We start from the raw sequence: 27,638 nt of genomic DNA, 5'->3' as shown, positions 1-27,638 counted from the left end.
TCAAAATTAATTTTTTAAATTGCGCAATTAATCATGATTAATTTTTTTAATCGCTTGACAGCCCTAATTTATTATTGTGTTTGTATGTATTTACATTTTGTTTGTATGGGTGGCTCACAGGTTTTCCAGAAGGACGGGCCCCTGGTTTATTTTGATACCTCTAATGAAGATGACTGCAATTGGATGATGATGGTGAGAGCAGCCACTGAATATGAACACCAGAACCTGACTGCCTTCCAGCATGACAGTGATATTTACTTCACCACCTCCCGGGACATCCCACCAGGAACTGAGCTGCGAGTGTGGTATGCAGCTTTTTACGCCAAAAAAATGGAAAAGCCAGTGCTGAAGCAGGTCACTAGTATTGCCAATGGTACGTTTTGGGGGCCTTTTTCTTCTTCCCTAAAGGCCCAGTCCAATGAGGTGCTGATCATCCTCCTGAGCTAAGTGGCAGTTGAGGGTGCTCAGTACCTTGGAGGATCTGGTCCTGAATTTGTAAATTGTGTAAAAAATTGGAGACTCAGATGCATTTCTGCCCTACAAGAAAGAAGCCTAAGTTCTGCACCAAGAGGTATCTGAGTCTTTAAAAAAAGATGCACTTCCTAATTTGATTCTGCAGCAGCTTGAGACCCAAGACTGGAGGCCTGGTCGTTAGCTGCAGAATCAGTAATTTCATCAAAATGTTTCTTCAAATGTCAGCACAGTGCAAACACATAAATAGATCACCTGAGAAGCAGTTGTCTTTTCTTTTAATTGCAATGAAGCTTTCTGTTCTTGCCATGGGGTGTTGTACAATTGGGAGCAATTACATGCGCCTTTGGAAGTCTTATGTAGAGCTCTGAAACAAGGAGATGAGTTCAAACTGAGCTTTTGTTCCACATGGTTACTCGAGCTTCTGCAAAGGACGGTCGACAGCTTTGTTAGAGTTCTTTAAACAGATGTTAAAGCTTCTATGCTTTGTGCTACGGTAATATAAATAATAATTTCCCCCTCAATTCTCTTCTACCTTTACATTTCTGTAGCCATAAAAACACAACTTTTGCAGAAGTGTTACTGTTGCTGTTTAGTAGAGAATATACAGTGTGGTTCCTGGGCTGAGAAGAATTTCCAGGATTATGAATGTAGCCATGATTGCTTAGTGATGTGCCGGCACCATCAGTGTGCTTGGTAATTTGTGTTCTTGACAGTGCAGCAGGCAACCTGAAATGCCGTAAAGCTGATTGGTATTTAGGTCATTCTGGCAAAGTAGTTTTGGTCCCCCAGGATGTTTCTCAAGGTATGGCTACACTTGAGAGTTGCAGCGCTGGTGGAGGCTTTCCAGCGCTGCAATTAGTAACTGTCCACACCTGCAGGGCACATCCAGCGCTGCAACTCCCTGGCTGCAGCACTGGCTGTACACCTGGGTCTGCTTGGGGTATAACCATTGCAGCGCTGGTGCTACAGCGCTGCTCGTAAAGTGTGGCCACACACAAGCGCTGTTATTGACCTCCACGGTATTAGGAGATATCCCAGAATGCTTTTAACTAAATTACTCCCTTTGTTTTGTTATGCTGCCTCTCTTTGTTTTGTTGTGAACTCGGGGCTCCGGGAGCTGCTTATCTAAAAAACAAACACAGCTCCTGTTTGCCGTGATCAATCTGTAACTGACTGAGCAATCAAATGAGATAAACCCACTACCTTGCTGTGAATGAGGCAGGCAGGGGGATGAGTGTTTGCTTGACGAGAGAAACAGCGGGGGCAGGGGTGAGAAAGGGAGTCCGTTGGAGCAGCTGCTTATCTGGTCTGCAGGCTGTTTGCAGTTAAGAGAAAGGGGTCGGGAAAAATTTCTGATTTTGCAAGGCAGGGAGCTGATACACAGTGTCAGCTCCAAAAATCCACTCTCTCTCTCCCCCCCGGTCCCTGTCACACTGCACCCCACCCCCCTCTTTTGAAAAGCACGTTGCTGGCACTTGAACGCTGGGATAGCTGCCCATAATGCATCACTCCCAACAGCGCTGCAAATGCTACAAATGTGGCCACACTGCAGCGCTGGTAGCTGTGAGTGTGGCCACACACCAGCACTTTCCCTACACAGCTGTACGACCAGCGCTGTAACTCCCAGCACTGCAACTCTCAAGTGTAGCCATACCCTCAGTGGTGTAAATTGAAAGCCTACCTTTTGTTTGGTTGGGTTTTTCTGAGCAAAAGAGCACCAGAGTTGGTTAATCTTGTGAATGTGTTGCAAGATGAAATCAAATATCCTCTATCCAAGTTTTCTGATTAGCTTAGCTCAAGCTTCAAGTCTGTGCTAAATATTGAATGAATATATACATTTGTAGGTTAATTCCTTCCAAATGACTTCAAAGCATTGGTGGCTTATATAGTGTTAGTGATCTCTGTTGTCGAATGAAAATATGGAGACCGTACATACCTCTGTAAGGTAGTATATCCATACACAGTGAAATCCATATGTATGCATCCTGAGTGCACACCTGTGCTGTGCGATGCCGCTGTATCCTGGATTCTAAACTGGAAGCTATTCTGCAGAATTCAGGCATACATAATGTTTTGCCTTGATTAGGCTCTCTCGCAGAGTAAGTTGTCGAAGACCTGCTGGGTGGCATAGCCTGCAGCACCCACATATATCACACTGGCATGACAGCAAGGATACCAGTCAAATATTGGGAAAATAGCAAAAAGGAACTATTTTTTCCATCACCGCAGATATATGCTTAGTAGTGATGGAATGCGACAAGGAAGGGAACAAAATCTCTTCAAAGCCTCCCAATGCAGTCTTCTCTCTTAAAAAAATCAAGAAGTCCAGTGTGCCTGTAGCTGACTTTGCAGGTAAATAAAATATTTCATCCTCTGTTCCTGTCTGTGCTGTATGGAGCCAATAGTGACAGGGTAAGGGCAGATCTGGATGGAGCAAAGGAGCTGCTCAGTGCACAGTGTTTCTGCGGTGATGGAAACATCATGATTATGTGACATACAGTAAATATGTATGAGCTTAATCCATCTCTGATAGTTAATGGGGAGAGGATTTAAGTCTATGGATTTTCATTTTATTACCTTCCTGGGTGCTGTGCTTAAAAATCCACTGAAGATAGAAAAGGGAGTGAAGGGATGTGGAAACATATTTTTTTAAGCAAATGTTTCTTATCCTAAATGCCACTGACTGGTTTTAATTTATTTTTCTCATGTTACTTTTTTTTTTTTTTGAAAGACTTAATATCTGAAATATGGTAGAATACAGGAAGAAAACCAGAAAGATACAGCAGAGTGGGAGCAACCCCATTTTGGAGATGGCAAGAACAGTGGTTAGCCCTGAATCTTGTGTTGGGTAAAGTAGAAGGATGTAGTTAAAAATCTTAAATAAACTTGTAAGCCAGGTCAATAATATTGATAAAGAACAGATCATTCGGAAAACCTAAATATGTTATAAAGATTGGCTCCCACTTCCCATAGGCATGAAGCAGAAAAAAATCTAATCTTTGGTAACTGGGGCAAAGAAAAATTTTAAAAAGCATTAAACTTTTAGAAATTGCCACACTAAAAACCCAAATCAGGGTACATTCATGATCCTGGAATACAGATTAAAAAAAAAATCATCTGGGATTGTTCTTTGAAAAGTAGTTACACTAACTTTTGCACATTAATATTAAAGATGTCTTTTTCTTAGTTGCAGAAATGTAAAACACTCCACCAGAACATCCCCCCTTTGTTAGCTCCAGTACTGTTATTGCTAGAATGTAGAGCTGGACAGGAAACTGAAATTCAGTTCTGTGAGAAATTTTAAATTTTCAGAAAAATTTTCATCCACAATTGGGACAAAATATAAGACTCAAGACATTTTCATGGAATTAAGATCCTGCAATATTCTGTGTTGGAAATGGGAATGTATTTCCAAAATGAAATATGGCCCTTGGGATTCCTGGCTACCCACATGGCAGGCTGTGGGATTTCAATAGATTGTGAAATATTCACCTTTGGAGATCTTAAACAATCTGCAGAATGTTCTAGATTTCTCAGGTCCACCTGATGGATCCTTAGATTACCTGTTTAGAACTTAATCTCTGTTCACAGCGCACAGTTATTTAACAGTTTTCCTGATTCTGTTACCTTCCTTTTCCCTGAAAAATCCCTAATGGCATAATGTGTTGCATGGTTACTTAAAATAACGTCCTACTTTTCTTTTTTTGTATATAAATGCTGGGAAGTTGCTTAAGCAAAACATCAATATGCTTATCTGGCAAAATATCCAGCTCACTAAACTATTCAAATATGTGATTTCCTTATCACCACCCTTATTTACTTTAACCCAAATGTTAGTGTTTCCATGATGCTTTTCAGACAGTATTTTGTTCAGTCTGTATCCCCAGTTTGTCCAGAGCTGGATAACTCCGGTTTTGAAGGTGCCCAAGATTGGTTGCTCCAGGTGTGCTTTTTGTACAGTTTCTTTCGTCTCCGCTTAATTTAGGGACAAGGAGATCCAATCTACAACTCGGATGAGACGTAGGAAGGCTCCCACCTCATAAATCTCTCCTGGTTTTTTTTTCCAGTTTCTATTTTGGCTCCTTAAATGTTGGTATGGGAAAGTCTTGTTTGCAGCCTTCTCATGGAGTAAACGTTAGTCTTTGAGTGTCATTTCTGGCATTTTGTACATCTTAAAGTATCTGAGGAGGTGTGGTTTTTATTCCTCCTATTCTTTGCCAGTCTACCATACTAGTGCCATGATAGCAGCAGCTGCCTCCTTGGGTCTTTCATGATTGATTGATTGTAATCTGCTCTTCTGGGGCTTCCTTACAGGATTAACAAGACAGTAAATCCCAGAAAGTTGCTGAAGGGTTTGCTATCTTCATTTTAAAAACTGTTAATAATTTCTCCTTGGCATGTCCTAGTGAGCGCTCCAGAGAGTAGTGGGCCCCTTGAAGCGGAGTCCAGCCAGTGGACGTGTAAAGTGTGTTCATCTGTTTTCCCGGAACCTCAGCTACTGACAGGTAAGGGGAATATGGAATTCGTATAAAAAATATACCCAGAAATATTTTGGAAGTTCTGTCCTTCCAAGCCAAGAGATTATGGGCAGGGAAGTGGCTTCACAATACCATAAATTACACTTTTGTAGATTCTTCCCTCCTCTCTCTCCCCTGCCCCCCACATCCTAACCAAAAAAGAGTAAAACTGCAGTAGCAACTGATATTGACTATAGGCATCCTGTCTGATAAAATGTTTGTGTTATTGGATCTGGAATGAAAGAAACACTTGTATAACATATGGTAGATGAATATTAAGACTGTCAAAGGATGGGGAATTGTATACGCAAAACGGTGCAAAATTAGAGACAGGCTTATGCTCAATGTTGTTATCAATGAAGTGATTGGAGCTGAAAGCCACTATAAGTAAAAGCTAATGGAACTTGACATTTTCATACTTTGTGTTTATAGCTATTGAGCATAATTTTTGAGAGCACCTAAAAGGATTAGCAGTGGCAGTCCCATTGACTTTCAATGAAACGTAGGCTACTAAGTCATTTTTAAAAAGGCACGCTGTTGAATCATTGAGGTACATCAGTGAGCCGCAGATCTGTTCAATAAAATATAATGTAATCATCTTGGCTGATACACCAGGGGTTGAACCAGAAACCTTCAGAGCAAAAAGTATGAACTGCTACAATTTGAGCTAAAAAGGCAAAGCTCTGTAGTTGGGGTGTGTAACAATTCATATCCTCTGCAGAGTGGCTCACAAGGGGGACCTGAGCATGCACTCACCAATTTAATAACAAGTATTAAAACCTCTTAAAATTTCAATCCATCTCAATGATCAATTTAGTTTATAATAGAGAGCATACTTTTAGTTAGAAAGGTGTTTTAACTGCAGTGAAATACTTGATCTAGGCAAGATTCAGTTAAATAAAGGAGATCTAATTATAAGTTTTGGTGCTGGAGCCGTCTACATGTTTCATGGCTGTGTTTCCCCCACACACATGCCTGCAGAACATCTGTTGAGTCACCTGGAACAAGCCAAAGGAGTCCCCCAAACAAGCCAAAATGATGCAACTCCAGAGAAGCCTGCAGAGGCTCCCATTGCTGATCAGCCTGTAACTGGCGAAGGTGCTGGTGCCAACGTAGACTCCAGGAGGACTCCACGAAGGGGAAGAAAGCCCAAAGCAGCAAAAGCAGAAACACCTCTTGTTGTCGCTGAAGATAAAGACCCAGCAGGTGAGATGAGAAAGGTTTAATAAAAGTAGTTGCCAAACATGCTTCCACCTTAATGATCTATTCTTAGCAAAGTCTGCCAAGTTCAGAGTCTAAATGGGGAAACCTGGAGATTTTTTTAGTTCACATAGAAAACCTTAGTGTCATTGCAGTAAATGATTGTCAGTCTTTTCTAGATGCCTCAGTGCTAAACACTGCAGCAGCTGCATTTAATCTGGTGGGCAGATTTACCACTGGGCAGCCAAAAGAAAGCCCAAACTTTCAAGTTCAGGTCCAGGTCCCTCTCTTTAGGGCTGGTTTTATTAAAGCAGAAGATGCAGAAAGTCTCAAAGACACACAAAATACTGGGTAATGGAGGCCTAACTTGCTTTCCGCAAGCTGGGAAGGGAAAGGACACATCCTTCTGCCTAGCCTCTCCTGGCTGTCCCGTAGGCCTTCTGCCTTGTTCCCATGAAGGGACTTCCCTCAGGTTCTTGCCTCGACCTTCATCTTTCCAAGATTGAGCCAGGAGCCTTCCTTCATATTGTCTCCATTAGGACATCACATAATGCATGGTCAGCCAACCCTTCATTGACATGTGCCCTGTCTTGAAACCACTGTTCTTAAAAGGCTGTGCCCCTGTGACAGACATGTTGGCTGTGCCTCAGCTACAGTCTGGCACTCTGTTACACGACGCCTCTGTTATCAGTGAAGCTGTTGAATGTGCCAGTGCCGCACAGGGCATAGCACCTGCTGTCCATGCCCTGAACACCAAACTGTGTTCTAGCTTTAACACTCCCCTGGGAGAGTGGCTTGTGAACCTAAGTCTGCAAAATAAACTTGACTCCTCGTCCTTTGCAGTACACTATTCTGTGGGTGTAAAGTTTGTCTGAGACCGTTAGCTCAGCAGGAGAAAAAAATAGATTGGACATTTATGTGGCTAACAAGAATATCTACAGTTACATTAAATAGGATAAAAACAAAATTTGGAAAGGAGATAAACCCCCGTGCTTCTGGGAGAATAAGGCAACCTCTAACTTGAGTTTGTTGGCAGAAGCATTTGTTATGGGCAGATTTTTCTGTAATTGCCTACTTCCAGCTAAAGATCTGAATTCTGAATACTGCTGGTGCTGACTAGAGGCTGTGGCAATTCTCTTGTTCCTGTTCTTATTGTAGATCGGGGTGGGCAAACTTTTTGTCCCAAGGGCCACATCAGGGTTGTGCAACTGTATGGAGGGCCGGGTAGGGAAGGCTGTGCCTCCCCAAACAGCCTGGCCCCCGTCCCTTCCCACTTCTCACCCCCTGACTGCCCCCCTCAGAACCCCCAACTCATCCAACCCCCCTGCTCCTTGTCCCCGACTGCCCCCTTCCAGGACCCCCGCCCCTAACCGCCCCCCCCCGGGACCCCACCCCCTATCCAACCCCCCTGTCCCCTGAATGCCCCCTGGGACCTTCTGCCCCTAACCAACACCCCCAACCCCTGCTCCCTGACTGCCTTGACCCCTATCCACATCTCTGCCCCCTGACAGGCCACCCCGATACTCCCACGCCTATCTAATCCCCCCATTCGCCTGACCGCCCCCTCCCAGAACCTCCACCCATCCAACTGCCCCCTGTCTCCTGACCACTCCCCTGGGGCCCTCTGCCCCTTATCCAACCCCCCTCCGCTCCCTGCCCCCTACCATGCCGCTCAGAGCAACAGGAGCTTGCAGCCATGCCGCCGTGCTGCCCAGAAGGAGCAGTGGGCCAGAGCGCTGGCGGCATGGCGAGGTGAGGCTGTGGGGGAGGGAGAACAGCAGGGGAGGGGCTGGGGGCTCAAGGGCCTGGCAGGATGGTCCCATGGACCAGATGGGATAGTTTGCCCACCTCTGTTGTAGATAGATCTGTCTGGAGACCTTGGTCTCTCCTATGTAAAGAAGGGTCCTGTGGAGAAAGATAAATGTTTTCTTTTCCTTCTGAGAATAAATTCCAAAAGAGTCTTGCCCTCCTCACATAATCAGATGGTTTTGTTTGTCTTGGAGGTGGCTGTTGAGTTGGGTTCTCATTATGGACTTGAATTTGAATCTTCATTTTTGACTGTCCTATCTATTTGGAACTCAGTCGGATGCCAAGAGTTGAAGCTCCATTTCAGTTTATTTCTGGATCAAGAGTGTGTCAAAGTAAATATAATGGTTAATGTCTGCCTCAGAAATATTCGGAGTTTTATACCTCTGTGTGTGTGTGTTTAAAACTCTTCATGTAAATATAGTATTTTTATAATAATGTATTCACAGTGGATCGAGTAGCTGAAATTATAACAGAGATCCCACCTGATGAGGCAGCCCTTCCCTCTGCAGCGGAAGAGAGGATTATGGAACTGGTTTTAGGAAAGCTGCCAAGCACCACAAACAACATCAGTTCAGTAACAAAGTAAGTCAGAGTGGGATGCAATCCTTCATAACGGGGTAGAACCTTCCCTCTTAACATCTGTAAAGCATCATTGTTGTTTCTCCCTGTTAGCATGGAGGGAAGGGCTCATTTGGAGCAATTGATGAGAGCCATATACACTTAGACAGACTTCTTCAGAGTATAATGACTCTGATGAGAACTTGGACACATAGAAGGCTTTGAATGGATGTGGCTGTCTTGCATGTGCATGCGCACGCTTGCATGCTGCCAGTGGAACAGCTGATCAAGGAGTCTCTGCACCCTTATATGCCACAAAGGAGGATTCATGCAGGCCCAATGCACTGTAAGCTGATGCTGGGTTGTAGCCATGGGTGATGGGAGATTGGTGACATGATTTTCACCCTTAGAGTGCAGTGCAATAGGATTATTTCTCTGTCTTGCTACAGTTTTGTACAATGGGATATTTGAAACCCATAAGAGGCTGCAAAGTTAAATGTTACTCCCACTGAATGCTGGTGCTAAAGAAGCTAAAGATATGGATGTTTAAATAACATGCCTGGGAGAGATTTTGTCTCTCACTGATATTTGTAACTTGTGAATCGCGTCTCTTGCATCACTGCGAATGACATTTCAGAGTTTGTAATAAACCTTGAGCAAAGGGGAAAAATGTCTGTGAAATTTACAGAACCTCACAGTGGCCTTTGTTGTTCATTTAATTACATATTTAAAAACTTGTTCCAGTGCAGCTAGCTTCTTCAGAGATTTGGAGGTGATCGAGCCACTGGTGTTTTAAGGTTCTAGTTCATAGTGCTATAGATAAATTGAAGTCCACAGCAAGTAGATGGCAATAAGAAAGTACACATTCAAAAACATGTGCAGAATGGCATTTAGGCAGTGAAACAGAAACAGTGCTGCCTGATGGTTCCACACATGCTCATTTTGTACGGTTCTTGCATGAAGACTATAAAGTTTTTAAGTGAAAAATGACATTGAGATACCTTTTGGAGAGTGAGAAGAGCAGTTCCTGTAAGAGCCCTGAACATACAGTCTTTGACTGTGGTGGCCACTGTTTTTCTGCCTGAGAGAGACTGGAGCAAATTCTCTTCCGACAGATCAGCTACTCTTCATATATAGCCAGGAGGAGTCACCGTTGTCTGAACGAGAGGCTGACTTCCCCCTAAAGGCTGAGGTAGCCCTCCTAGCCTTTGTCAGCGGATGGAACTCTTAACTTTTTTTTTTTTTAACTATGGAATGCTGTTCACTCACTGCCTTTCTTTCTCTAATCCAGTAGGTTTGCTCATCACCAAAACACCATGTCCCTCAAAAGAAGTTTAATTCTCTCCAGTAGACATGGAATACGTCGAAAGCTGATAAAGCAACTTGGGGAACACAAACGGGTATATCAGTGCAACATCTGCAGTAAGATCTTCCAGAACAGCAGCAACCTCAGCAGGCACATCCGGTCTCATGGTGGGTTTGCTTCAGCTCCCTACCATGCTGTGGTTCTCTCCAGTCAGTTCAGGGGTTCAGTAGAGGTATTCGAGATGCAGATGTTTTTCACAGGTTCCATCATTAATTACTAGAGGGCTCCTTAATCAAACGGACAAAAGCATGATAAGATCCAATGGCTGGAAGTTGAAGCTAGATAAATTGAGACTGGAAATAAGGTACAGACTTTCAACAGCGAGACGGTGTAGTGTGTTCTCCGTCACTCTGAGTCTTTAAATCAAGATTAGTTGTCTCTCTAAAATACATGTTCTAGTTCAAGCAGGGGTTATTGGGCATGTAGAACTAAACGCAGGAATTACGTTGGGGAAGTTCTGTGTCCTGTGCTATACAGGAGGTCAGACTAGGTGATCACAATGGTCCCTTCTGACTTCAAACATCAGTGAATTAATCCTTTTAATGATTGAAGCTGCTCACATTTCAGCTAGCCTGTTTGTTTGGAGCAACCTATAGAATTGTTTAGCTATCACAAGTGGAGTTCCCAGTTGGTTACATCAGTCGCTCACTCCTTGTTTTGTCTTGATGGATCCCTCAGGTGACAAACTGTTTAAATGTGAGGAATGTGCAAAGCTGTTCAGCCGTAAAGAGAGCTTGAAGCAGCATGTTTCATACAAACACAGCAGGAATGAGGTGAGTAGAAACAACCAGGTGGTTCTTCATGAGGAGAGATGAAAATGTGCTGAGAGTTCAGTGCTGACGATTGGGGTGTGTGAGTCAGTCCTGTGTGAATGGATCCCTGGTATGAATTGCCTAGGACAGTGGTTCCCAAACTTGTTCTGCCGCTTGTGCAGGGAAAGCCCCTGGCAGGCCAGGCCGGTTTGTTTACCTGCCACGTCTACAGGTTCGGCCGATCGCGGCTCCCACTGGCTGCGCTTCACCGTCCCAGGCCAATGGGGGCTGCTGGAAGCGGCAGCCAGTAAGTCCCTCGGCCTGCGCTGCTTCCCGCAGCCCCCATTGGCCCGGAGCAGTGAACCGCGGCCAGTGGGAGCTGCGATCGGCCGGACCTGCAGACAGGGCAGGTAAACAAACTGGCCTGGCCCACCAGGGGCTTTCCCTACACAAACGGCATCCCAAGTTTGGGAAACACTGGCCTATGGAAAAGTGCTCAGGCATTTCTTACCTCAAGGGGGAGTGTCACTGAATCAGAGCTAGCTGGAGACTTGGGGCAGGATCTAAAGGTGTGCTCCGTCTGCTGTTCACTGTACTAAGTAGGATTGTTTCACTGTTGTCTTGTTTGTGTGTCCTCTCTGGTTATTGCTACCTGTTGTCTCTTGTTGTATGTTTAGACTGTGAGCTCCCTAGAGCAGAGACCGTCGTGTGTGTGTGTGTGTGTACACGTACAGTGTTACTTACAGTGGGGCTCTGATCTTTGATTGAGGCCTCTGAATGCTATTGCAGTACAAATTATAATGCTAGTAAAACCCATTAATGGCAATGAGAGTCTTTCCACTAACTTTAGTCAGTTTTGGATCAGGCCCTAAACTCTCAGATTACTGGCATCAGATGCCAAGAATATTGTGGAGCCTGACTATGAGTCAGAAAACATCTTGTTTTTCCTAAATCAAATTCTTCATTGCAGGGCTTAGAGTAGCCAAAAAGACACACTCTCTCTCACCTACACGTGCATATATACGTCTTTTATAGACCAGTAAGTACAGTACCATATTTTTTGCAGCAAGTTTAGAATTAGGAGTCATGCTCTGAAATTTAAAATGTCAGAATTCTGCACTGAAATGTACTCAAATGTTTTGAAGAAAAAAATTTCTGTTGAAGAAAATGAAATGTTTGTCACAATAAAAAAGCAGCCTAGAATTTTTTGAAAGCTCTCTTTCCATTGTGTATGGTTTGTGTTTCTTCTCCCTTTTTTAAATGTTTACTGTTTACAATCCTCAGGTCGACAGTGACTACAGGTACAAGTGTACTACATGTGAAAAGGCCTTTCGGATAGAAAGTGCATTGGAATTCCACAACTGCAGAACAGGTGATAACTGCTCACCAACGTTATCTAATCTTGAATCAGCTTTATTAATTTCCCATATGTGATGGCATTTACAGACCCCTCACTAAGAATAAATGAGCGATGGAGCAGTACTGGGCCAAGAGGCCCTGCCCCTCAGCCACTGTCGAACTTACTCCAGATGTAGGATTGGTTTAAAAGGGGACTCTGGCACTCAAGCAGGCAGGAGAGTGAAGAAAAAACTCTGCAGGAACGAAGCCAATTGGTTGGTAGCTTCTGGGACAGGAATCCACAGGGGAAGGGCCTGGACTGTGGGTAAGACCTGACCTAGTAGCCAGAGGCTCGACCCCTTTTTCTCTCCCCTTCTCTCTGACAGGGGGAATCGCTGGGAAGCCCTGAATGACTATCTGAATTGTTCAGAGTGTCTGAGCAACCCTCCCCGGGGAGGGAAGCAGAGTGCTGTGACCCTGCCCAAACCGAATAAAGAATAGAGAAGATAGGAAGTAGTCCAATGGTGGCTGGTCTGGTGTATCAGCAAGAGGGGGGCTGAGACACTCCTCACTCTTTTCCCCCTTGGGCTGGGACCCAGTGGAGAGGGAGAGCCCAGGTCCCTGTACCCTTCCCTCCCCCCCCCCCCCTTTGTCCAGCCGGGAGAACCCAGGGAACACCGGAGGAAGATAGCTGTAACTCAGCTGCCAGGCCCTCAGATTGCCTGACAAGGCCATCCCATGATTTTGGGGACTATTGAGCCATGCCTATGGACCCCCCAAGTGAAGTCTGCTACACCATAATTCATCTCTATAGCAACCAGGAGGGAAGAGTAGTCATTTCAGGCTTCACCTTCCTCACACTACAGTAGCACTGTAAAAACAAACATCTGTTACCGCATCATGGAAAACTATTTCAGGCAATCTGTACAGCAGCAATTTCACCTATGCGTTGTATTTTATCTCTTTCCCTCTTTTGAATCTCACATCCCCCGCTGTGTCTCGGATATCTCCTCCCAGATATCCTACCACTTTCTCCAGCTTGCTTTTTCTAAAACTAAACTTCACACCTTTCCTCTCAGTCCATCTCTGCTTCCTCTTATCTTTGTCACTGTTGAAGGCTCCAGACTTGCAGCCTCCAGTTTCCTAGCCTTGCACTCTTCACCTGTTTTCTCATTCCTTCTCCCAGTAAATCCAGTCTCCCACTAGATCCTGTTGTGTCTTCCTCTGTGATATCAGTAGAACCTATCCTTTCCTCTGCATCTCCTCCCTAGGGCCCTTAGTCACTCCTTGGACATAATATATCCATCAGCCTGGAATCCTCTGGGTCATTGTTCCTCCAAGCAAAACTGGAAGTAACCTTACTTAAGATTTTTCTTCCAAGGGGCAATGCTTGTATAAAAGGACAGATGGTGCCAAGACCTCCCAGTAATCTGCCTTCATCAGTGGCAGCTCTCTCTCTCACAGAGTTGATTCTTTCCAAAATTAAAAAAAAATTGGACCTATTGTTAACTGGCCTAATACTTCTTTCTTCTGTGTTATCCCTGTGGCATCTGCAGGACCATGCAACAACCCTCAGACTTCTGAACAGCCTCTGAGTTAGGAAGAAACTTCCCCAGTAGGCCTGTTGTTGTATAGCTGTCCATTATGGGGGTTTTACACCTTCCTCTGAAGCACCTGGTACTGACTGTTCTTGGAAGTCGGGTGCGGACTAGGTGTGCCTTTGTTTGAAGCTGGGACAGCAATTCCTATGCTACTGTGTTCCTCAGACAGTCCCGCTCCAAACAGGACATCCTATTTGGAAAACCTGTGACTGAACCCAGTTTGGACAGAATTAATGAGAATATACCAGACTGCAGGGTCAGGGGCCTAGATGAGGAACTTATTGTGCTAGAATCAATGTACATGTTAACATCTTTAATATTGACCATTGCTGAATTAACTTCAGAAGCAATTTTGGTGTGTTTTGGTGACTTCTAGACTTTCATAGAGCAAGACAAACCTGAGAGAGCGAGGGTGGAATCTCTAGTAGAGTTGCTGTGATTGGTTTTGAGGAGCAGATCTTAACCTGTCGAGACTCTAGATTGATTGATTTGATTTTTTGTCAGAAGACAAATTGATAAGTGAGAACAAAAAACTGTCATGTTCTGCTTTCCCCAGATTCATGTGTGGAGCTTTGTAATGCTAGATCTAACTATAGAATAAATTTCTTACAGTTTAAAAAAAAAAACAAAAAAAACATTTTTATCTTAAAATAATTGCTTTCTTTCCATTACCTACAGATGACAAGACATTCCAGTGTGAGATGTGTTTCAGGTTCTTTTCCACGAATAGTAACCTCTCAAAACACAAAAAGAAACACGGGGATAAGAAATTTGCATGTGAAATCTGCAATAAGATGTTCTACCGGAAGGACGTCATGTTGGATCATCAAAGGAGACACTTGGAAGGTAAGTACACTTGGCATGAACCTGACTGTCGCTTTTGAAGTGTCAGTTGGCTTGGGGAAATTACGTAAATCATTCTGCATCAGTTTTCACTTGATGCTGGCTATCATTTCAAAACTAATTAGCTGATCTGGTGTAGCTTGTCCTGGGGGGAGGGGAGGGGTTAGCAAATTTTTAACAATAAGGATAATGAACCATTGGAACTGATTACTGAGGGAAGTGGTAGATGCTCCATCATTTGGAGTGTTTAAATGAAGATTGGGTGTCTTTGAACTACAGCATATAGTCTAGAATCACCAGTTGTTGGGCTACATGCATTAACTGCCTGGTGAAAATTGTGTGGTTTGTGTTGAATAGGAGGTCGGACTAGATGATCACAGTGATCTCTTGTGATGTTAAAAATCCAAGTCTTCTGAAATTTCTGTGGTAACTGAAAAGCGTGTTGGCAGAGTTGCTGTCTTTCATTGGGAATTGGACGGCAGTGAATAAGCACAGATCCATTCCAGAGAATGATATGGGATTATGACTATGAATTTAACAAATAAATTGAATGCGGCACAATATGTTGCCTTAAAACATTTAGAGCACTTATGAAACCAGACCAGAAGAGCTGAGCACTCACAAATCTCATTGAAGTCCGTGGGTGTTCCAGGTGCTCAGCACCTTTGATAATTAAGCCATAGCCTCTGAAGGAAATGACAGCCACAAAGAAGAGGTTAAAAATGAGAACATACAATGAAATCTGGGTATTTGTTTTAAACTGCCACTAGTAGTTTTTAGGGATAAGATTGAAAGTAATTTAGAAGTAGGGCCAGATTAAACAATCTGGGCCCTAGGCACATGACGAGAGGCCCCTCCTTTTGTCCTGCCCCTCATACCACAGCCCCATCCCCCACTTTGAGTGGTGTTGGGGGCAGTGGGTCTCCCCTCACCTATCACAGAGGTTGGGCCAGTGACCTGGGGCCCCCTTCTCTCCCTGGGAATAGAAGCAGGGGCCCTTCTCCCCTCGAAATCAGCGGGGGTGGCAATAGGCGTCTTTGTTAAACATGAAGTGCCTGGGGTTGAGCGGCTGTGCATCTACAGCACCCGCTGACTGACTGGCTGGAAGAGTTTCTAGGTTAAACTTCTCACCACCCTAGATAAAGCACCTCACACCGGGTAGACTTTTCTGAAACAAATAATGAAAGTGATTTGCTTACAATAGAAGTATCTTTTCTCGCACTGTAAGATTGGTACAAGTAACCAATAGGAAAACAAAAATATATCTTCAACACGCCTCTCTTATATTTCTAAGATTCCTTTCACCGCTGTAACTAAGCATTGGTTCGTTCATTCAGAGACAAAATTATACATAGAGTGCTACTTCCCTATCTCACTGCGCTTTACAGGAACGGTGTGTATACAGCTGAAAAGGCATACAGGAGTGGAAAATGTGGTTTATTTTTTTTTATTTTTCTTTTGGTGGGGACTGTGACGTTAAGGGGTGAGGCGTGTGAAAAGAGAAGACTTTGAGCACAGCACGGAGAACATGGTGCGCTACAAGAAGGAACCCTCGGGATGCCCTATGTGTGGGAAGGTAGGCTTTTTTTTGCCAGTTTGTGTCAGGTAGAGCTTTGCATTCAAGCGCCAGCAATCCTCCAGTCCTCACTACAGACGCACCAAGAAAAACTCTGTAGCCAGCGTTCTGAGGAGCTTTTCACTTAAAGCAGCATTAAACAAAACCCTAGTCCAACCTCATATTTTCCAAGGACCAGTTATAAACGGTTACACTCCAGATTTGTCTATTAATACAGTCTCTTTATTTGGCTTAGGTTGGAGTGAAGGGTTTGTGTTGGAGTGAGAGGAGCTGGATGTGAGCTTTGTGAGCAATTCTGCATTAGAACTGAAAGTGAGTGTGTTGCGTAGTGATGGAGGCCACGAGTGCAATTTGGCAGTGTTGGGTGGTAAAATATGCAATCCAAGATTAGTGTGAATGTGAATGGCATGGACGTGAATGTGGGCTTAACTACTGTTTCCGAGATGTTTAGTGATTTGTGGTGGTGGAATTTGCACTCAAGCAACCTTATTTCTGAGTAAATGATGGGTTTTTTTACTTGGGAATAGCTAAGTGTCACTGCAGTGTAGCATATATAGAAGGGGCCACCCTTCTTAGGCAATCCTGTTTCAAGATACCATCCCCAAATATCTCCAATAGTATTAATTGTAATTCTACTCCACCTATATTGTATATGTCCACCTCTGTTACATAACTGATCTCTGCTAATCCTTTGAGTGATTATTGATGCATAAGTCACTATGGGCTAGTCTACACTTACCTGCCGGGTCGATGCGGTGAGTTCGACTTCTCGGAGTTCGAACTATCGCGTCTGATCTAGACGCGATAGTTCGAACTCCGGAAGCGCCGCGGTCGACTCCGGTACTCCACCACTGCAAAAGGCGGTGGCGGAGTCGACCTTGGAGCCGCGGACTTCGATCCCGCGGCGTCTGGACGGGTAAGTAGTTCGAACTAGGGTACTTCGAGTTCAGCTACGCTATTCACATAGCTGAACTTGCGTACCCTAGTTCGACCCCCGCCCTTAGTGTAGACCTGCCCTATGTTAACAGCTTGTGTAGCCTGGTGTGGAGTGGATGATGGGAGCTCTTACTTCTCTGAAACACAAACAAATAGGTTGCCCTGCCCAGGAACAAGTAGAGCAGTATTAAATACCTCCTAAACCTAATTGCAAATTAAGTTATGAAGAGGAGTAGCTCAGATGCCTCTTGAGGAATGACATTCTTCAGTGTTCTTCTACCCTAGGTATTTTCATGCAGAAGCAATATGAACAAACACCTCCTGACACACGGAGACAAGAAATACACCTGTGAAATCTGTGGACGTAAATTTTTCAGAGTGGACGTTCTTAGAGATCATATTCACGTCCATTTTAAGGTATTCTGTTAATATTCTGATAACTTGAATTTTTTATTGGAAAGCTGTTAAAGAATACTAAGGTGGTGTGATCGTGCTGGCCACGTAAGAGGGATCACATACATCTCCTTACCCTCCACGTACATCTCTATAAGGGTCTGTTATACCTGTTTCTCGATTCAAGCCAGAATTTGGTGTTTGGAATCTCAGAAAAAAGAGTTTTGGATTTTTTAAGGTAAAACCTTTGCAGCTTATCTTCAACACTGTGGGTGGTTAAGTATGAGAAAAAACTATGAAGTAGGAGAGTTGAGGGAACCATCACTTTAAACATTAATAGATAGGTTACATAGAGGAAGTGTGGTCTAATGGTTATGGCAAGCAACTGGAAGTCAGGAGGACAGCTTAGTTCAGGTCCCAAGATTGGCCCCTGACACTCGGCCTGCCCTTGGGCATGCCACTTAACCACAGTGCTTCAGTTCACCCACCTAAAGCAAAGAGAACACTTACTTCCTTTGGAGGGTGTGGAGGCTCAATTAACTAGTGTTGGTATGATCCCTTTTAGAGCTTTGGGTGGAAGGTGCTATGCGAGTGTTGGGTAGAAGTATTGTTGATTATTATAGCAGTTGTCACACTGATCCACGGAGCACAGGCTGGTGGTCTGCAGACATGGTGCTGCTGCTCCTCCTCCTGGTTGCTAGCTGCTAAACTGCATTCAAAGGCAGCTAGATACTGAATCTTTTCTTGATGTTACTTTTCCATATAAGCAATTGCTATAGTTGCTACAGGGCTGTTAAGCAATTATGAATGGGAGGGGAGGCATGCCTGAAATAGGCTCCCTGCTATAACGTGTTCCATACTCTGAAACTCTTTCAGAATCACTGAGGTATTACAGGATCCTCACGGGGAAACATCTTGCCTGGAGAACCCTTTTAATGCAGTTAAGAGTCAAGTGGTTTCGTGAAATGGTGCAATTTCTTTAACACAAACTGAAAGGTGTTACACTCTTCAATGGTGCCATTTAAAATGGTGCTATGGATTTAACACTGCTGCGGTTTAGTCCCTATTTATACTAATATTCATAAAATATGCATATATCTGGCATTTTAAAAATAACAAAATTGTGTCTGTCTACAAACTGGGGAACTTTTGCGGGGATTTCATTATATGGGAGAATGCCTTGAATCACATTATTGTTGCTGTTTATACAGTTAATCAGTGTGGCAGAAGGGTTGGGGCTGTATTAACTTTTGACATTAGATCTGATTAAGATGGACTCTCCTTCCCCACCCTGTATAGGACATTGCACTAATGGATGACCACCAGAGGGAAGAGTTCATTGGTAAAATTGGAATCTCATCAGAGGAAAACGATGACAACTCTGATGAAAGTGGAGATTCTGAGCCTCACAAGTATAGCTGCAAAAGGTGCCAGGTAGCTTTAAATTCTCCTTTCCAACTAAATGTGTGTGTTAACTTTTTCTGTGACAGAAGAAACTATCAGAATTCCACAGAACATTGAAAATAAGCTAAGAGAGGGCCAGTCTGATGGTCTAGCAGCAGCACCCCAAGACCACAATCTAATTCTGGTCCTGCACTCCCACGTCAACAAGAGTTGGTAGCAATGAGAGGGTGCCACACTCCTCCCTGGCATCCGACGCTAATGGAATAGCATTCATGGCCTCTGGAGCATACTTGATTGAGCTGTAGGAGGAAGAGATGATCATCACAGGGCAGGGCTTTTGGGAGTTGGAAAGAAGTGGGGGTGGGGCACGTGGCCGAGGGAAAATGTCATCTTCAAGATTCTTAGAATTCTCTATCAGAGAACTGATTGGCTGGGACAGCTAAACTGACTGAATTATTGCTTATGTCAGAAAGGCAGAATGGCTTTGTGGTTAAGGCACTGGGCTGAGATTCAGGAGATCAGGGTTCAAGTCCTAGCTCTGCCACAGATTGTGTTACCTTGGGCGGAGAGGTTGTGTTATTTAGTCTCTCTGTGCGTCATTTGTTCCCCATCTGTAAAACTGGGATAATAATACACCCCTTCTCCCAGCCTTGTCTATTTAGATTGTCATCCCTTTCAGACAGGGACTTACCACCTCGCACAAAGGGGCCCTGATCTTATCTGGGGCTTCTGGACGCTGCTGTCATACAAATAATCATAATAAAGATGTGTGACCTCAGCAGTGACGTGCCTCACTTTCAGCTCAGTACAGTTTAAACAGCTGAGAAGCGAAATCCCTGAGACAGTGCTTTGTGGTAACTCTTCAGGCTGCCTGTTGTACCAGGCTAACCGTGATATAAACCATTTGATAACGTAGGCGTCAAAATAAGAGAATTCACGCAATTCAGGTTAGAAAGCTGTTTTTTGGTCAGCTCTGGTATCAAGCGTCCCTGCAGTCCTAGGCAAACGCAACAATCCACTATCAGAGATGACAGCAACAGCTGTGGAAGATGAGTAAGTGCTGGGAAGGGAAGGTTCTTCCTGGCTGGAAATGTCTCTTCATGCATTCTGAAGGGAGAACAGAAAAGTAAATCTTAGCAAAATAAGACTCCTGCATGAGGAGACCATTTTTCTTTTTCCTCTCCGCTTTCCCTATGAAATGGGAAAGATCCTTAGAGTCCAAAAGCTACTCTCCCCCTCTGCAGGTCTGCTGCATTGAGGGCTAAGGGAGGTTGGTTGTAGCTCCCCTGAGGGCCAGAAATAATCAGAGGATTCCTAGCAGAGCAATGTGACACATTTTTTTTCCATTTCCAGCGGCTGAGTGAACTGTCTCTGCAGCATTCCCAGCCCCTGGGAAGAGAGCACCAGCCTGCGCTAGTATCCCAAACTAGTCTCCCATGTGGAGGGACTGGTTTTGGATGTTCTTTATAGGTGTGCTTAGTACTTCAGTGATAAAACAGGTTCCAGGAAGGAGTATAGATTTCCCTGTACTCTTTGTCTGATAGTGAGGACAGTATTTCTGATTATTGGCTATTTATGCTGTAGATCCCAGTACTAAATTAACTGGTCACTATTTCCTGAGAGATTTTTTTCCCATGCGTTCACTATTGGTTCGTTCTGCAGTTAACCTTTGGCAGAGGGAAGGAGTACCTAAAACACATAATGGAGGTTCACAAGGAGAAAGGCTATGGCTGTAGCATCTGTAATCGACGATTCGCCTTGAAGGCAACTTACCATGCTCACATGGTCATTCACCGGGAGAATCTGCCTGATCCAAATGTGCAGAAGTAAGATGACATGTCTGACTAATATTGTATGAACAACTACTTTTTTTTGAGCTCATGGTGGTTGTGCCAAATAGGGGTGCTTGGTTACTGAGGGATAGACACACATTGGCGTTCTTGAGGCTTTTCTCTTTAATGTCAAGGTACCAGGAGAAATCCCGTCTTTTTTCAGTTTCTTTTGTGATATGAGTAGCTGATGTTTTCTGACATTGTCTCAGGTTTATACAGTCCTGCAGTTCTTGTGTCCCATTGGGACCTCTTGCTTCATTAAGGGCTGTAAGATCAGGTCCTCATTTACTAAAGGGTTAAAACATACCCCCGACTGTCAATATGTCATGTCATATATAGCAGGTACCCCATTGGGCAGATAATAGTTCTGGATTTTTAAAGTAAAGATTTTTAATCAAATTAAAAAATGACTGTATAATTTGAGAGAGCAACACTGCCTGGCCACACTTACTTTCTGATGCACTTGTATGTTTTTTTTAAGGCTTATTTTATTTAACCCTATTTTATCATACGCTTATATTTCAAGGAAACCTTTCTAGTAACAGTCTTTTCAAACAAATGTCAGTTGCTGATTGAGATTCCTGAAACCATAGTCATGTCAAAAAGAGAATGGCAGAGTCTGCTTCTTTTTCTGTTTCAGATACATCCACCCATGTGAAATTTGTGGAAGGATTTTTAACAGCATCGGGAATTTGGAACGACATAAGCTTATACACACAGGTAACATGATGTTGTTGTTGTTCCTTTATTATTAATATCAAAGGCTTCCTTTTCTGGATGCTTTCTGAGGCCATATTTTTACTTGTCAGGAAGAAACTGGTTATGGTAGTTTACAGTAAGAACCCATACAATTATTGATACTTTTATGGTTTTATGGCAGGCCAATTTTATAAAGTATGTATGTATGTATAAAATTGATGAGGGTAAATGATACCAGAGCATGATTTAAGAGATTCCCTGATTTATATAATTTAGCTTTCATCCATTAAAAATTTGGCTCTCTACTTATCTCTGCTGAAATACTCATCCGGGACTTCATTTCTTCTGACCTTGAGAACTGCAGTTCCTTCCAGCTCTTTGGCATCCCAGAGTGCCAGCTCTTTACTCCAGCAAGTGCAGAAGGTTGCTCCCCATCTCCTCTGAGGTGGAGAGGAGCACATCCACATCCCTTTATCCTTAAATGACTTTGCTGGCTCCCCACTGCGCATTTCAGAATGCAGTTCAATCTAGCGCTCTTTGGTTTTTAAAAATCTCCAGTCAGACTTCTGTCCCTTGTCTCCATCTACTCCCCACACCTGCTCACTTAGCACCACTCACTCTTCTGTCCCTTTACACAATCTCAGCACTGTTGATGCAGAAGGATAAGTCTCTGCGGCTCATCATGAGATCCTTCTCTAAAGCTTTCTTCTATCTCTCTCTGCCTCAGTCTTGTTTCAAAGCTCAGATGAAAACCTCTTCTCTCCCTTGCCTATCTCTCATAATTCATTTTGGGATTCAGTTTGTCTGAGAGGAGCTGTTCAGGAGACAGTTGGATTATTGCTCAGTGAATCTATTGCCAGAGGTTTGTCAGCTTTTAGCAACACACACATTTTCCCCTAGAGATTCTGCTTATACTGCAATAACTTTTTTTTTTTTGAAGGTGTAAAAAGTCATGCGTGTGAGCAGTGTGGAAAGTCATTTGCCAGAAAGGACATGTTAAAAGAGCACATGAGAGTCCACGATAACATCCGAGAATACCTGTGTGCGGAATGTGGTAAAGGTACAGATATCGCCTTTGAATTAGACATTTTGTTTAGTTACATTTCCTATATTAAAACCAGTAGCTTCATTAAATACCAGGAAAGTCCTCAAAGTAATGAGTCTTGTATTTTGAATAGGAAGCCATGCTGATCAGGATGTTAGGGGCCTGCCTTAATTTTACATCCATCAGTTCCCTGGCCTGCAGCAAGCAAACCTGACTTGTAAAGTTCTTCATCAGTCCTGCTGCTAATTTCAGGAATGCTTGCCTGCCTGACTTCCGTCGCATTTACATCCCAAAAAAGTGTCAGAAAGAAAACAGTTTAACTGTGCGTTCTAGGCTGAGTTTTCAGGAGTTAGCAGTTAGAATAAACATTTTTCTTTACTTTGTTACTTGAACAACCTTGAACTGGAATCCCTGCAAGACACTAATATCGTGCCTTAGATTACGTTCTTGTCAAATTCCCTGTCTCTTCGTGCTTTTCTCTTACCCTCCTTAGTGATTGTTTAAATGTTTTTCATAGATAGATAGATAGATATATTTTTAACTTAAAAAACCCAAACGCACTATTCAAAGAGCATTTCTAGATCACCTATGGGCATTCGTGGACATCTTCTATTAGGGATGAAGTTAGGATCATCAGTTCAAAACATGCTCATCTTCAGTCCTTACTCAGGGTGGGGGGTGAAGGGTAATGCAGATGAATTTTCCCACCATGTCTTCAGTTACATGTTCATGGCTCACAGGAATGAAGACAAAACATGCTCTGCGTCACCACATGAAACTCCACAAAGGGATCAAGGAATATGAATGCAAGGAATGCCATCGTAAATTCGCACAGAAGGTCAACATGCTGAAGCACTACAAAAGGCACACAGGTGAGAGCAACCCAGAGGACTGGTCATCCTGCAGAAATCGCACTTAATCAGTTAAGTGGTTGTTTTGGAAATATATGACATTACCCTGCTCTGAGCAGTCAAAGAGCATGAACAACACAGTTAAAAAGAATATGCATATACTGTATTTTAAAAGGTGTGAAGACTTTGGCCTCTCATAAGCAGAGACCTGCCCACTATGTCATGGTTTGTTTTTTTAACACAGACCATTGAGTCTAGGTTACACTTTTTGTCTTGAATTAGGGTTTGAACTCTGATCCCCAGATTCAATGTCTCACCCACTGCACCAGCTCCCATTAGTGCCTGCATTTCCTACAGTACTTTTGCAAACCATGGAAAAAGTGGCTAGTGAAACTGATTTTTTATAACCTAAGATTCACAATTGTACCAGATACCTTAGTCAATTATCACTCCAGTTTTAAATGTAATCTCTCCATATAGGGATCAAAGATTTTATGTGTGAGCTCTGTGGGAAGACATTTAGTGAGAGAAACACAATGGAGACCCATAAACTGATTCATACAGGTAAGTGCTCTAATGCAATGTATTGAAAGACAACAGCTTGACATTCTGCTTCAAGCAATCCTGAGTCAGCATTCTGCACTATGTAATTTTTTTAAAAAATGTGTTCCTCTTAATGCATTATTACAATATTCACCTTTAGGGATCTCTACTAACTCCTTTTCATTTCATTTGCCACCAGTGGGGAAACAGTGGACATGTTCAGTCTGTGATAAAAAGTACGTCACCGATTACATGCTTCAGAAGCACATCCAGCTAACTCACGATAAGGTAGAAGCTCAGAGTTGTCAGCTCTGTGGGACAAAGGTTTCTACCAGAGCTTCAATGAGTCGACACATGAGGCGCAAACATCCAGAGGTGAGATCTGTGGCAGATGGATTGTGGCTTATTATAAAATCACTTGGCTTAGCTGTGACTTGAAGTGAGTCATCTACTTCCTCCTTCTTGCATTCTGACAGGATTGATCTTGGTTATTTGTAGACCAAGTGTCTGTGTTAGGCTTGATTTTCTGCATTAATGGCAATTCCACAACCCCTTGCCCTTCTGTTTGTGTTCCTTCTAGTTGCTGATTCATAAACATTTAATAATTACTTTTTCCTATTAATTCAGCTAATTTTTTCTGCTGTATCTTAACTCCTTATTTTTCTGTTTTTGTCCTCATCAACTAGTGTGGATAATTGATCCCTGTTCCTTTTATGGCATCCCTTTCACAAGTTTGTGGATCATTGTCTATCATGTCTTCCCTCAGCATTCCTTTAATCTAGCTCAGCTATGACCTGCTCTACTAACTTTTTTCCCTTGAAGATCTTACTTTATAAACCGTTTATCACTATTATTGCTCTTCCTTGATCATCTTTGTTTCCCAGTGAAGGCTGGGAAACAAAGTAAGGGGCAAAGCTCTTGCCCTCTCTCCTCTGCATTAAAACCAAGCTGAGTAATAAAGTACTTGAAATGTGGAGAGCTGGTTGTTTCTGATCTTCAGTGAACTGAGATTTATAGATCCTGTTGTATACAGTGCAACACGCCACACTCCGAGACTTATAGTTCAGGGGCACTGTAATTTTTGTTGCTCACTGAGGCATCAGGGCAGGTAAATGATGGTTTGTCTTCTCCTGAAGTCCTTCAGTTTTAATGGGGTATTGTCTGCCTAGGAAGCAAGGATAAAAAGATGGACTGCAGCTGCTGTTATGTTTAAACTAAATTTCCAAGGGTGTGGTCACTTTGTTCATATGGCAATATAGTGACCCATATATTATGCTTACTTTTTCCCACAGAAAGCAATGAGATTTGATGGAAACTAAATGTTATGAAATTGGTTGCTGTGGTGTCAGTGAAGGGAAGGAAGATTATATACCATAAGATTATTATCAATGAAAGTAAAATACATTAAACTCATAGACTTTAAGGTCAGAAGGGACCATTATGATCTAGTCTGACCTCCTGCACAATGCAGGCCACAGAATCTCACCACCCACTCCTGTATCAAACCTGTGTCTGAGCCATTGAAGTCCTCAAATCATGGTTTAAAGACTTCAAGGTGCAGAGAATCTTCCAGCAAGTGACCCGTGCCCCATGCTGCAGAGGAAGGTGAAAATCCCCCAGGGCTTCTGCCAATCTGCCCTGGAGGAAAATTCCTTCCTGACCCCAAATATGGCGATCAGCTAAACCCTGAGCATGTGGGCAAGACTCACCAGCCAGCACCCAGGAAAGAATTCTCTGTGGTAACTCAGATCCCACCCCATCTAACATCCCGTCACAGACCACTGGGCATATTTACCGATAGTAATCAAAGACGAATTACTTGCCAAAATTAGGCTATCCCATCATACCATCCCCTCCTTAAACTTATCAAGTTTAGTCTTGAAGCCAGATATGTCTTTTGCCCCCACTACTCCCCTTGGAAGGCTGTTCCAGAACTTCACTCCTCTGATGGTTAGAAACCTTCATCTCATTTCAAGTCTAAACTTCCTGATGGCCAGTTTACATCCATTTGTTCTTGTGTCCACATTGGTACTGAGCTTAAATAATTCCTCTCCCTCCCTATTATATTGATTAACCAAATCAATTAAAATGTGTTGTGTTGTTACTTGTCAATGGATCTCTCCATTGCTGTTCTGTACTTGCCATAATTTATCAAGCTGACCAGGATCTGTTTATCTGTAGGTTCTTTCGGTTAGAATTGATGATTTAGAGCAGCTCCCAGAAGCTACCACCATTGATGCCTCCTCTATTGGGATTGTTCAGGTAAACTAACCGTGGCAGAATCCTAAATTCTTCTGTGGCTTTGGGTCCTTGCCATTCACATGCTGTTTCCATTGCACTGAATGACATACACCATGACATCCACCATCACTGGTGAGTGACCCCGGATAAAATTGGAACCTGCTCATGAATGCTGGGGTTGGATTCAGGATCCTATATGCACTATGGGCAAGTGTGTTGCATTTGTCCCAGGCTTAGTCTTAAATGAGGATGAATAAACTCCTTTTTCTGAAGGTGGAAAAACAGGTTTGAAAACTTTACTCTGACACTGTAGCTTATTATTACGGTAGTGTCTAGAGACTCCAATGGGGTTTGGGTTTGTTATCCATTTATAGAGACAGTGAAAAAAGAAGCAGAGAGAAAATGCAGTGGAAAAATGGAGCAGAGAGTGGGAAGAGTTAACAAACATTATTATTAAGCGTTTCAGTACTGTCATTGTGTTTGGCTTTGTGCTGAATAGATCAGAAACAGGGGCCCTGCTCTCAAGGCTAACAGACCTGTGGTGATCAGACTGTGGAAGAAGCATCGCAGGGCAGATTTGAGCTGGGGCTTTATAGGCCTTGTGGAAGAAGTGTGTTTTAAGGTGGGACAGTAGAGAGAAGAGGGTGATCAAATCAGAAGCAGGATTCTGAAGAGGAAAACAGAAGATGAAGTCTTACTGAAGTCAATGGAAAAACTTCCATTGACTTCAACTGAGCCAGGGTTTCAGAGAGGAGTAGGAGAAGGAAATGAAAAGTGAGCTTGAGTAGTAAGAGATGTGGTGGTCAGGGAGCAATGCTGGGCAGAAGGTGAGGACAGGGAGTTTTAATTTTATTTTAAGTGAGCAGAAGGCAGTGGAGGGATTCAAAGAGGCAACAAACATGATCAGACTGTGTGAAAAATGGAGCAGTGAGGGGACCAGCAAAAACTCCAAGAAAAAATAGAGTGAAAAATAGAAGAGGGGAGTGGGCAGAGTGAAAAACAAATCCAGAATGAGTGTGAAAGACATTGTAGAGAGAGGAGAAAAAATTCTAAGGAAAACCAGATTCTGTGCCTACTGTAAATAAGGGTTATGTCCTTTGCAAATATCTTAACCGTGTTCAGCATGGTTGGTGGGGAATGCATTCTTCGGTGACTCAGCTCAGCTGGTGTAGGTCATCTTTTGACTGCACTACAGAGATGCTAATAACCCCTCTGCTTTGTGGTTTAGTAGGGGTACTGGTATTGTAAAGAGTTAATTACAGGGAGAAAAACCATTCCCTCAAATCTGGTCATCTTCACCTGGGGATGGACAGCGAACCAACCTCTGGTGACACTCTCAGATCTATGCTGAGCTAAATGACTTGAGCAGCAACATTCAGTTGTGTTGAAAACCCTGTTCTTGTAGCCTGAGTTAACCCTGGAACAGGGAGAGTTACCCGAAGGCAAGCATATGAAAACTAAACGTGGCCATAAGCGAAAGCAGAAGCCGGGTGAAGAGGAGGAAGTACAAGTGCCTGAGGATCCTGCCTTCAGTGAATACACAGAGAAAGAAGCTGAATTCACAGGGAATGTGGGAGATGAAACCAATTCAGCTGTACAGAGTATTCAGCAGGTGAGTTCCCATGAAACGCTACTGGACAGACATTGCAACAGGGGTTGA

The 27,638-nt window shown here is 43.3% G+C and overlaps 1 protein-coding gene across 1 annotated transcript in view; it reads left to right on the top strand.

Moving 5' to 3' along the window:
* The window catches only part of PRDM15 (PR/SET domain 15), a 54,168-nt gene that overhangs the window by 20,339 nt on the left and 6,191 nt on the right, over window positions 1–27,638 (top strand). Inside the window, exons 5-23 of the mRNA XM_045002541.1 lie at window positions 121–373; window positions 4,881–4,979; window positions 5,973–6,197; window positions 8,447–8,582; window positions 9,850–10,031; window positions 10,603–10,697; window positions 11,961–12,048; window positions 14,294–14,461; window positions 15,940–16,034; window positions 17,256–17,387; window positions 18,663–18,797; window positions 20,430–20,593; window positions 21,240–21,319; window positions 22,239–22,358; window positions 23,084–23,215; window positions 23,675–23,758; window positions 23,937–24,112; window positions 25,919–25,999; window positions 27,384–27,590. Of these exons, the coding sequence (XP_044858476.1) occupies window positions 121–373; window positions 4,881–4,979; window positions 5,973–6,197; window positions 8,447–8,582; window positions 9,850–10,031; window positions 10,603–10,697; window positions 11,961–12,048; window positions 14,294–14,461; window positions 15,940–16,034; window positions 17,256–17,387; window positions 18,663–18,797; window positions 20,430–20,593; window positions 21,240–21,319; window positions 22,239–22,358; window positions 23,084–23,215; window positions 23,675–23,758; window positions 23,937–24,112; window positions 25,919–25,999; window positions 27,384–27,590 (2,652 nt within the window). The remainder of the gene's footprint in view (window positions 1–120; window positions 374–4,880; window positions 4,980–5,972; window positions 6,198–8,446; window positions 8,583–9,849; window positions 10,032–10,602; window positions 10,698–11,960; window positions 12,049–14,293; window positions 14,462–15,939; window positions 16,035–17,255; window positions 17,388–18,662; window positions 18,798–20,429; window positions 20,594–21,239; window positions 21,320–22,238; window positions 22,359–23,083; window positions 23,216–23,674; window positions 23,759–23,936; window positions 24,113–25,918; window positions 26,000–27,383; window positions 27,591–27,638) is intronic.

The sequence above is a fragment of the Mauremys mutica genome, chromosome 1 (assembly GCF_020497125.1).
Source record: "Mauremys mutica isolate MM-2020 ecotype Southern chromosome 1, ASM2049712v1, whole genome shotgun sequence".
Classification (NCBI taxonomy): domain Eukaryota; kingdom Metazoa; phylum Chordata; order Testudines; family Geoemydidae; genus Mauremys; species Mauremys mutica.
This window is presented reverse-complemented; position numbering and strand designations above follow the sequence as displayed.